General features: G+C 45.1%; 1 protein-coding gene across 1 annotated transcript in view; it reads left to right on the plus strand.

The window, feature by feature from the left end:
• LOC126272488 (chromosome partition protein Smc-like) overlaps window positions 1-11738 on the plus strand; it is a 52976-nt gene that overhangs the window by 22483 nt on the left and 18755 nt on the right. Inside the window, exons 3-5 of the mRNA XM_049975375.1 lie at window positions 1705-1882; window positions 8928-9028; window positions 9114-9280. Coding sequence (XP_049831332.1) covers window positions 1705-1882; window positions 8928-9028; window positions 9114-9280 — 446 coding nt within the window. The remainder of the gene's footprint in view (window positions 1-1704; window positions 1883-8927; window positions 9029-9113; window positions 9281-11738) is intronic.

An 11738-nucleotide genomic window follows, 5' to 3' on the forward strand; every position in this document is an offset into this window, starting at 1 on the left:
AGCAATTTCTCCACATGAGTGGATAACAGTAACGTTAAGATTCCTGGCAGTAGGAGATACGAGGATCTAGAATTTGCTACTTCAGTTTAGATATAAATCATATCCAACGCATGTGAGCTATTTAAGCTCTCCTGAAGGATGATTACGTGAAGGCAAGTACAGTACTGTATCTCAGTAAGGTTACAAATCATATTTTTGCATTTATAGATGTGTTTGAGACTCAACATATTCTTACAGATTTAGTTATAAGTTGGCACAGGGATAGGCCTTGAAAAACTGAACACAGATCAATCGAGAAAACAGGAAGAAGTTGTGTGGAACTATGAAAAAACAAGCAAAATATACAAACTGAGTAGTCCATGCGGAAGGTAGGTAACATCAAGGAGAATGCGAGCTTACGAGTGCCGTGGTCCCGTGGTTAGTGTGAGCAGCTGCGGAACGAGAGGTCCTTGGTTCAAGTCTTCTCTCGAGTGAAAAGTTTAATTTTTTATTTTCAGACAATTATCAAAGTTCATGCACTCACACATAATCAACTTCGCTCTCCAAAATTCCAGGACATGTTCAGATTCGCTTGCACATAAGCAGGATTTGACGGTCTACACACGGAAACATTTGAAAACGTAAAAAACATGTTTTGACAGAGCACAGGGAAAACTGTTGCATTCATTTGTTGCAGTTTATGTGACAAACTCCTATGTTTTCATCACTTTTTTGGGAGTGATTATCACATCCACAAGAAAAGCTAAATCAGGCCAGGTAGAAGAATCTTTTTACCCATTCGCCAGGTGTGCAAGTTAGATGGGTCGACGACAATTCCTGTCGTGTGACGCACATGCTGTCACCAGCGTCGTATAGAATATATCAGACGTGCTTTCCTGTGGAGGAATCGGTTGACCTTTCCGCATCTTTTCCATTGTAGGGTCCCATGCTCCTATAGTCACAGATTGCAGAGAATTTACATTCTACGCTACACTACTACGCAAAAGGGTGCTGCTGAACACTCTCCACAGAACCGTTTGGATGGCACAAAACCTTGCTGATAAGCATACTTCCAGTTTTTCCCTTCATAAAGTCTTCTCTCACATATTTACAGGCTCAAGGCTGTTAAGCCCTATTCTAATGTCTACTTAAGTAGGAAATAAATTGTTTGAACTGCAGCAGTTACTGGGCCTCTCGTTTGGTACTGTTACTGGTGCTTATGTCGGCTGAGGCATACAGTATGTTCCAGTTTAATGATCTGTTCCCTTAAAGACGTATCTTGGAATTTGATATTGAAGCTTTTTAGCACTCTCTCCAGTCCTGGGCTAGCACATGTTTTCACTAGCCATAACATTGCAGAGTCAGCATAATTTCTGATCATCTTTGCCTTGCCTTGTGCTTTCCTGATTAAACTGTAAGCACAAACACTCTCTTGAGATAGTTTGTTGACATATGCCTTGTCATGAGATACATTGTGACCTGTACCATGGACCAAAGAAAAATAAGTGTTAGTGTGTCCTTAGCCTGTGTGCATTCGAACTTTTCTTTCTGCATGTGTTAACTGATCACGAGTATAATGGCAGTAAAACCATCAGTGCCCTGGTCTCAGTGGCCACGTTATTCCATCAAACATTATATTAAGTAATTTTTAAAGCATTAATGTTTTTAAAACAAAACAAAAAATCGATACGTAATTGTTTGATAGGAATCTGTTTAATATTGCAGTTCCCACATGAGTGGTTAAAAGAAAAGCTTGGTAGCAGGTATGAAGTGCCACATGCTGTATCAGCTGAAGCAATAGAAACTTTGACAAAACTGAAGGAAATAAACTTGGAATCTGATAATGATGCTGATCAGATAATTATGTACCTTGAGAAATTAACCAAGGAAATTAAATCTGAAGGTGAAGTTGAATTACTGTTTTGAAGCTCTAGTATCAGTAGGGCTTTTTCTTTTAATAAACTTGTCAAGAGTCATTGTTGAAACGGTTTTGCTTGCAACACAAAACCTTTGTAACTTAGTTTAAGTTTTTAGTAGTAATGTTTTTTCCTTCTTTGATTTATTTAAAGAAATTGTTTCATTACATTTTATTTTGTTAGATTTACACATGGCTGTGGATATTTTTAAACTTCATTTTTAAATGTGAATCTGAATTTTATTGCACTAAAACACTGCATGTATGACTAATGTATAATAAAATATAATAGGCATTAAGCATTTTGTGAAAACTTTGTAAACTTCCGCACTGCACCAGCGGATATCACACCTGTGCAATACTAAATCAACAAGTTGCACAAAGATTGTGTTTTTCATTCCTGGTAATATCTAGCATCACCAGCTGTAAGAACTTAGTTGGTTAATTTTGTGCATTGAAAACTGGTGAGAGTAGACTAGATATCTTTATTCAGCAATGGTTTCAAATGGTATCCTGAACATAATTAGTTATTCATGAGCCTCTCTCTCTTCTCCTGGACTAAGGAACAGCTTCTTGTGTGTGCTGTGTACTCCCTCTGCAGCAGAAACAAGTAGAGGAGAGCAGTACCCCCCCTCCTCCTTGTGGCGGGTCAGGGGGTTAGAAAAGGCCCAAGATATTCCTGCCTGTCATAAGAGGTGTCTAAAAGGAGTCTCACATGTTTTGGCCTTTGTGATGGTCTCCTGTAGGGTTTGTGCACCATTTTTCAAAATTTTCCCAAAGAGCAAGCCAATTGGGGAAGGGCGCCTTACATGCTGCATAGTGTCTATCGTGTGCTGAGACTACTCACATCCTTCGTTAACATGGATATGCACTTCTGCTCATTCTCAAGCTGTTGGGTGAGGTCACCCTCCTGAGTGCATCTTCCTCCATCCACTGCGCAGTATCGCTTTCTGCGCTGTCGACGATAATGGACTTCGTAGCTTATTTGCACCTGATATCCAGCATGGTAGCTCACCTGTTGTGGTGGGGCTGCCATGTACCCTGTTGGTTATAGCCCTCTGACCACACAGGGATTGCTCTGTTGATGCATGCGCCATTAACTTGCCACATATGCCGAGTAGTAAATGCCAGGCACCCTGAGGCACCGGGACTCACAGCAATGGCCATTCTGCCAGGTGGCCTTTGCTGCAGCTGGGTGGTGCCTGTGGGGAGAGCCCGTGGTCAGAGTGGGTGGCATCAGGGCGGATGACGTGCCATGAAGTGTAGTATGTCATCCCTTGCTGGTGGTCAAACACCAGCAGTCTTTAAACAGTCAAGGTCTAACTTCAGTGCCAAGAAATAAGACCCCAAATAGTCTTCACCCCCCCCCCCCCCCCTCCGGCCGTATCATGGGAGAAACGCCAGGCTAAGGATGGAAGCAAAGCTTATTCACTCCAGTACTTTGTATGTACAAGAGTTGATGGGAATCTTTCTTGTCAATGAAACCTCAGTTTTTTGCGCAGCATTGATAGGACAAGTTTGGGGAGATGGGGAGGCTTGTCTGAAATGCAGTCAGGGTCAGCCTTCATCAAAACAGTATGCTCTGCCCAGTCGCAAGCACTACTTGCCTGTGACAAGCTGGGGATGTTTCTGTTCCCAACATCTCCATAAGAACTTAAATATGGTCCAGGGTATCAATTTCACAGGGACCTTCTTTTGTAGTCTGATGATGAGCTGCACTCCAATTTAGAGTGGCAAGGTATCCATTTCTTCCGGAGCTTCCACCAGGATCTGAGGGATAATCAGGTTGCCTTCATCTTGGCTTTAAAGTACGACACATTACCTGAGAAGGTCAGGGGGAGGGTATACCACTGTGATGTAAAGCCATATATCCCTCCCTGATGTGGTGCTTCAAGTGTTGGAAGTTCGGCCATGTCTTCCCGCTTTACTTCCAGTGTCACGTGTCGGAATTGTGGACATCCTTCACATCCCAATATTCCCTGTGCCCCACCTCCCATCTGAGTCAACTGTGGAGAGCACCATTCACCATTCACCTTGTTTGCCAGACTGCAGGATTCTCCAAAAAGAAAGAAAAAAATGGAATACATGAACCTGGACTGACTGACCTACACTGAGGCTAAGAGAAAATGAGAGGCTACATCCTGTGCATATGACGTCAACCTACGCCGCCGCTACTACAGTGTTTCTACCAACTTCCATTCCACCATATACAGTTGGCTGCCGGAGCTGTCAGACTCCACCTGCCACCTTGAGGGTGGGGGGCACTTCCCTCCCTGTTGCTCCTGCGCACCCTACTTTAGAAGCAAAACCCTCCTAACAATTGGGGGACATCAGTCCCCATTTCTCATACGGAAAAGCATAAGTCTTCTGTGGCTCCTCTCGCAAGGAAGGGATCCCTTGGGTCACTCCCTTCCTAGGTTCCTACCAGTGGCAAAGCTGACACCTGCCAATGGCTGAAGCAACCACAGGTGAAAGGGCTTCACAGTCCTCCTCAGTGCCTGAGACTGAATCGCTGGAGCCCTCCCAGCTGGACAAACGTAAGGGGCAGCAAGAAAAACCTAAAAAGAAAGATCCACAAGAACCAAGGCACTGCGGTGGCACCCACATCACCACTACCTACAAGTTGTGTCTGAGAATGAGGTGGTGATTCTGGTGTCCACTTAGGAACTGGATATTGCTGGGCCCTCAGACAAAATGAACATCAATCACAGAGGTACTCATCTGATGGCAGCAGGTGACTATGAGGCAGTCTATGCCTCAGGGAGTGTTTCATGCCTTCCCATTCTCACGATCATGTAATCCTCCAGTAGAAATGCGGCAGTTTTTTCCACCACCTGGCTGAGATACGGCAACTGTTAAGCTTTACACCTGCTTTCTGCATTGCCCTCCAGGAAACCTGGTTCCCCTCAATGCGGACCCCTGCCCTCTGCGGCTATAAGGGATATTACAGGAACTGTAGTGCTAGAGTGTCAGGTGGAGTTTGCATTTATGTCCTAAACTCAGTATGTAGTGAACCTGTACCCCTTCACACCCCTCTTGAAGCTGTGACTGTCAGGATAAGATAAGGATGATGCAGGAAATTACTATCTGCAATGTGTATCTCCCCCCAGATGGTGCGGTACCCCTGAACGTATTGGCTTCACCGATTGATCAACTCCCTAAACCTTTCCAATTTTTGGGAGGTTTTAATGCCCATAACACCTTGTCGTGTGGCACTGTGCTTACTGGCCAAGGCAGAGATGTCAAAAATTTACTGTCACAACTCGAACTCGAACTCGACCTCGACCTCTGCCTCTTAAATACAGGTGCCCCCACATTTCAGTGTGGCACATGGCACATATTTGGCCATTGATCTCTCGGTTTGCAGTCCTGGCCTTTTCCCATCTATCCACCTGGGTGGTAGTGTCCACCGCCCCATCTTCCTGTCACTCCCCCGGTGTCGTGCCCACGGATGCCTAACCAGATGTGCTAAAACAAGTCAGACTGGCAAGCCTTCACCTCTGATGTCACCCTCAATCACCCCCACATGGTGCTATTGATGTTGTTGAGCAGGTCACTACAAGAATCGTTTCTGCGGAGGAAAACTTTATCCCTCATTGTTTAGGGGGCCTCTAGTGGAAGACAGTCCCTCGGTGGTCACTGAAAATCGCTGAGGCAATTGCAGAACATTGGCTAGCTCTACAGAGACATAAATGGCACCCTTCCTTAGAGCACCTACTAGGCTTGAAGCAGTTCTGTGCACACATTAGCCAGCTTATAAAACAACGGAAACAGGAGTGGGAGGGTGCATGTCGACCATTGGGTGCGATACATCACCTTCCCGAGTCTGGACAAAGATCAGACATCTTTTTGGGTACCAGACCCCAACAGGGCATTAACGTCAATGGTGTGTTATCTAGCAATGCAATTGCAATAGCAGAGCACTTTGCTGAATACTATTCTGAAGCCTCTGCTTCGGGAAACTACCCCCAGCCTTTCGCACCCTCAAACAGCGGATGGAAAACAGTCATCTCATTCACTACACGCAACAGTGAACCTTAAAATGTCCCATTTACAGAGTGTGAGCTCCTCAGCACCCATGCATATTGCCCCCAACACAGCTCCTGGGCAGGATTGGATCCACTGTCAGATGATTAAACATCTCTCGTCTGACTAAAAGCAACATCTCCTCGTCATCTTCATCTGGATCTGCTACAATGGCATTTTTACATGGCAGTGGTGGGAGAGCACCATCATTCCGGTGCTCAGACCCTGTCAAAACCTGCTTGATGTGGAAAGCTACCTGCCCATCAGCCTCGCCTATTTTCTTTGGTCTTTGTAAGCTGCTGGCAAGTATGGTGGGCCGGCGGTTGTGTTGGGTCCTGGAGTCTTGTGGCCTACTGGCTCCATGTCAGGGTGGATTCTGCCAGTGTCACTCTACCACTGATAACCTTGTGTCCCTCAACTACCATCCGAACAGGCTTTTCCAGATGCCAACATCTGGTTGCTGTCTTTTTTGACTTATGTAAAGCATACGACACAACCTGGCGACAATGTATGAGTGGGGTCCCTGGGGTACGCTCCTGATTTTTATCCAAAACTTCCTGTCACTCCGTACTTTAGGTGTCGCCATAGTTCGCCCATTACTCAGGAGAACGGCATTAAACAGGGCTCTGTATTGAGCGTGTCTCTATTTTTAGTGACTATTAACGGTCTAGCAGTAGCTTTAGGGCCATTGGTCTCACCTTCTTTGTATGTGAATGACTTCTGTATTTCGTACTGCTCGTCCACTACTGGTGTTGCTGAGCGGCACCTACAGGAAGCTGTGTCATACTGTTCATCCAGAATCAGAACATTACCTGAACAATGATCCAGTCACTGTAGTGGACACATGTAGATCTTTAGAACTGGTTTTTGACCCCTAATTGACTCTGGCTTCCTCACCTTCGTCAGCTTAAGCGGAAGTGCTGGCAGCACCACAATGCCCTCTGCTGCCTGAGCAACACAAATTGGGGTGCAGATCGCTCTACACTGCTGCAGCTCTACAGAGCCCTTCTTCAAGCCCGCCTTGACTGTACGAGTCTTGTTTACTTGAAGGTTAGGCGTGCAAAACTGCTCGCCAGCTACGTTGCACATGTCTGTAGTTTTCGTGCGCACCCAAATTAATGTCACCTTTTCCCAACCATGAAGGTTCGTCTTCCACATCCACGGCCCAGGTCAGTGCTTAAGATTGCGGTTCATGTCCGGTCCCTACTGTCAAAACTTGAGTCCTTCCCATTACCACCTCTCCTCGACGTCCATTCACATACACCTCCATGGTGTACACTTCGGCTGCAGATTCTTTTAGACCTTTCGCATGGCCCTAAGGACTCTGTTAATCGTGCAGCTCCATTATCACTTCCTCTCAGTTCTCGACATGTACTGGGGCAATGAAGTGGTTTAGACTGATGGCTCAATGGCTGATGGTCACATAGGCTTTGTATATGTTCGTGGAGGACATATTGAACAGCACTCCTTGTCAGATGGCTGCAGTGTTTTCATTGCAGAGCTGGCGATCATGTCTCGTGCTATTGATCACATTCACTCATGCCCTGGCGAGTCATTTCTCCTGTGTGCTGACTCCTTGAGCAGCCTACAAGCTATCAACCAGTGCTACCCTTGCCATCATTTGGTAGCGTCCATTCATGAGTCCATCTATGCCCTGGAATGGTCCCGTCGTTCAGTGGTGTTTCTGTGGACCCCAGGACATGTCGGAATCCCTGGTAATGAACTTGCAGACAGGCTACACAGGAACCACTTCTGGAGATGGGCATCTCCGAAACTGACCTGCATTCTGTTTTATGCCGCAGGGTTTTTCGGCTTTGGGAGATGGAATGGCATAACAGTATGCACAACAAACTGCATGTCATTAAGGAGACTATGAATGTGTGGAGGTCTTCAATGTTGTCCTCTCGTAGAGAAACAGTTGTCCTTTGCCGGCTCCGCATTGGCCATAGGGGGCTAACGCATGGTTACCTCCTCCATCGTGAGGACCCACCTCGGTGTCGCTTTGGCTCACAAATCACAGTCGTCCACCTCTTGCTGGAGTGCCCACTTTTAGCCACTCTGCCATGGACTTTTAACTTTTCCAGCATGCTACCTTTGGTGTTGGGCGACAATGCCTCAACAGCAGTTTTGGTTTTATGTTTTATTCATGAGGGTGGGTTTTATCATTTGATCTAAGTTTTAGTGCATGTCCTTTGCCCCGTGTCCTCCGCCCTAGTGCCTTCAGGGTGGAGGTTTAACTGTGTTGCAGAGTGGCTAGCTTCTCCTTTTTACTCTCATCGCCAGCCAGCCATGGTAATCTGCTCTTTTGTTTTGATCCCTTGTACATGTTTCTTGCATCTCCATGTGGTTTTTTGTCTAATTTTTGTCCATTGTAGTGCTTGTTGCCCCTTTTGTCATCCTTGTGGTGTTCTCCTTTCTTCCAGCTGTGTTTTGTATGTCTTGATTATTTTACTCCCACCCTTGTGGAATTTAATCAGAACGAGACCGATAACTTAGCAGTTTGGCCACTACCCCCTCCACCCAACCAACCAGAGCAGTAGCCTGGGTTAGGTAGCCCAGGCAAGCAGCATGATGACTGTTGTGAAAGAAGGCCAGTGATGTTACATTTAAGAATTTGTTCCCTGGATAGAAAAGGAGTACATTCTCTCTCAACAGATGTGTGCCATACTTAGTAAATGGTACCTTGGTTCTGAGAGGTGATTAGAAGCTGGCGTAACTTAGTTTACTTAAGTTTCACTTTTTTCATGGAAATTACATTCCAGTGGGACATGGCAGTTAAGATTATAGTTGTACTTGTATAAATGTCTTTGCCTGGAAGCATTTCTTGGTAATTTTTAGTAACTCCTCAGAATTGTAAAAATACAGAATGCTGGGCGGACAAACTAATTTTGAACTTTTGAGACCACTGTAAAGTGAGACGTGATTAATCGTATTGGTGTACCATACAGTATCTATTCGTGGTAAGATAATGATGAAAATATTTGCTGTTTGATTTCCATATTTTCAGATGAGAAAATCCAGTCTGTGTTGAAAAAGCTTGGTCTCAGTGTATCTGATTTGGAAGAGAAATCAAAGGATGCATTGGAGGATCTTGTTGCCTATCAGATGGTGGGTAGATGTGACTTTCTTCACTTTTAGAGGTTCTATAGTGTGAAAGAAATAACAGTAGATTAACATTTACTTGTTCTTCCAGAAATACAACCTTAGAGATATCAGTAAAACAACGATGTTGCTTGACAGAGTTGAAAGGATGCAGAAGGAAGCAGAAGAAGCCAGGTCTTCAGCTTGGTTGAAGAGAGAAAAAGAGAGATTAAATTTTATGACAGAGCGCTTGCAAAATGCAACGGAAGAGTTAGAAATGTATGTAATACCATCTTAAATAAGACTATGTTGAGCGCTAATTTATTCGGTGAATGTTTATACCCCCCCCCCCTCTCTCTCTCTCTCTCTCTCTCTCTCTCTCTCTCTCTCTCTCTCTCTCTCTCTCTCTCTCTCTCTCTCTCTCTCTCTCGACAACTTTCATTTTATTTCTATTCCCGTTTTTCCCACATAACCGATCATTTTTTAGCAGCTTCCCACAGGTTTACACGTTATTATTTCTTCATCAAACAATTGTTAGCCTCATTCTCATAACCTGCCAGTACACAACCAGTCCTTTGAATACATTTACACACATATTTTTCGAGATTTTATTCGAATTTAATTTTTTCGAATTTAATTTTTCGGAAATCATTGTTTTGAAACTTTTTTCGAAATTTTCTTGAATTTCCTCACCCTTTAAAGTGATCTGGAGACAACATAACAACCTAACCTTTGCACCCATTGTTGTTCACCAACCTAAGTTCAGCACAGGATCAACATAGCTCATCTCAAACCAACACTTTTTCGACTTTTTTCACACCTTTATCTCTCCCTATATAAATTTCTATTTACTTTCACTTTAACCTCATATTACCCTTTCCACCTTCTAATACCATGTCAACCTCAGAACATCCCTACAACGACCCCATTAAATTTTATTTACATTTCTTCCGCAAACATGCCTTCACCCTAGCCAGATTACGCTCCCATATTTTATTTACTCAGGCTTGTCTGACATTTGGCATTACTCCCAAAGGCCTCACACTTAAAGTTCCCATCTCTGGCTGCAATCCTTCTTTCCATCAGTCCTTATACCAGTTCCAAACAGCACAATCCATAGCCCTCACCCGCCTAATCCTTCACCTATACATCAACTCAGCCAATGAACACACCCGTCAACTCCTATCCTTAATAAAAGTCCTCAATCTTTCCTCTCCCACATCCACACCGGCTGTACGTAGCATCCTCCTACAGGCCAACCGCAAATTAGAACAGCATGCCACCCTCCACCTCAAAAATTATCTAATCTCCTGGTTTCCCACCTCCGGAGAGGCAACTCACTCACCCTCCACAACCTTTCCAACAAACCTCAACCTCCTCTCATTGCACACAGTCCCAGTCTCTCCCATCTACTCAATCTCCCACTTCCAGCTCCACTTCCCCCAACACCTCAAAATTCCAATCAACACAACTGGAACCACAACACCCTAATTCAGTAGTTAACCTTTCCTCCAAACATCTCTCACAATCCGAAACCTCTGTCCTATCCAAAGGCCTCACCTTCAGCCCCACTCCCAAATTCAACCAAACAGCCCTCGTCAAAGATTTGCTGTCATACACTCATACTCTCTGCTGGAAATATCACTTTGCCATGAAGAAAAATGATCCTAATCCTACTCCTAATGATCCAACTCCCCAAGACGCGATCCAAATTGAACCCTGCATGGAACAGTTCCGTCCTCTGTCGCAGTGGGACCCACCTCCTCTTCCTCAAAATCACCCTCTCCAAACCTTCAAGGAATTTCTCACTTCCAGCCTCGCCTCTCAATTTTTCTTGAAAAACCTTAATCCTACTCCCAACATCACCACAGCCGAAGCCCAGGCTATCCGTGATCTGAAAGCTGACCGATCCATCATTCTTCCGGCTGATAAAGGTTCCACGACCATGGTACTTGATCGTCAGGAGTATGTGGCTGAGGGACTGCGTCAGCTTTCAGACAACTCTACATACAAAGTTTGCCAAGGTAATCCCATTCCTGATGTCCAGGCGGAGCTTCAAAGAATCCTCAGAACCTTAGTCCCCCTAAAAAACCTTTCACCTGACTCCATCAAACTCCTGACCCCACCGACACCCCGCACTCCTACCTTCTACCTACTTCCTAAAATTCACAAACCCAAACATCCTGGCCGCCTCATTGTAGCTGGTTACCAAGCCCCCACAGAACGTATCTCTGCCTACGTGGATCAACACCTTCAACCCATTACATGCAGTCTCCCATCCTTCATCAAAGACACCAATCACTTTCTCAACGCCTGGAATCCGTACCCAGTCTGTTACCCCCAGAAACCATCCTTGTAACCATTGATGCCACTTCCCTATACACGAATATCCCGCACGTCCAGGGCCTCACTGCAATGGAGCACTTCCTTTCACGCCGATCACCTGCCACCCTACCTAAAACCTCTTTCCTCGTCACCTTAGGCAGCTTCATCCTGACCCACAACTTCTTCACTTTTGAAGGCCAGACATACAAACAATTAAAGGGAACAGCCATGGGTACCAGGATGGCCCCCTCATATGCCAACCTATTTATGGGTCGCTTAGAGGAAGCCTTCTTGGTTACCCAAGCCTGCCAAACCAAAGTTTGGTACAGATTTATTGATGACATTTTCATGATCTGGACTCACAGTGAAGAACAACTCCAGAATTTCCTCTCCAACCTCAACTCCTTTGGTT

The sequence above is a fragment of the Schistocerca gregaria genome, chromosome 5, assembly GCF_023897955.1.
Source record: "Schistocerca gregaria isolate iqSchGreg1 chromosome 5, iqSchGreg1.2, whole genome shotgun sequence".
In the NCBI taxonomy this organism is placed as follows: domain Eukaryota; kingdom Metazoa; phylum Arthropoda; class Insecta; order Orthoptera; family Acrididae; genus Schistocerca; species Schistocerca gregaria.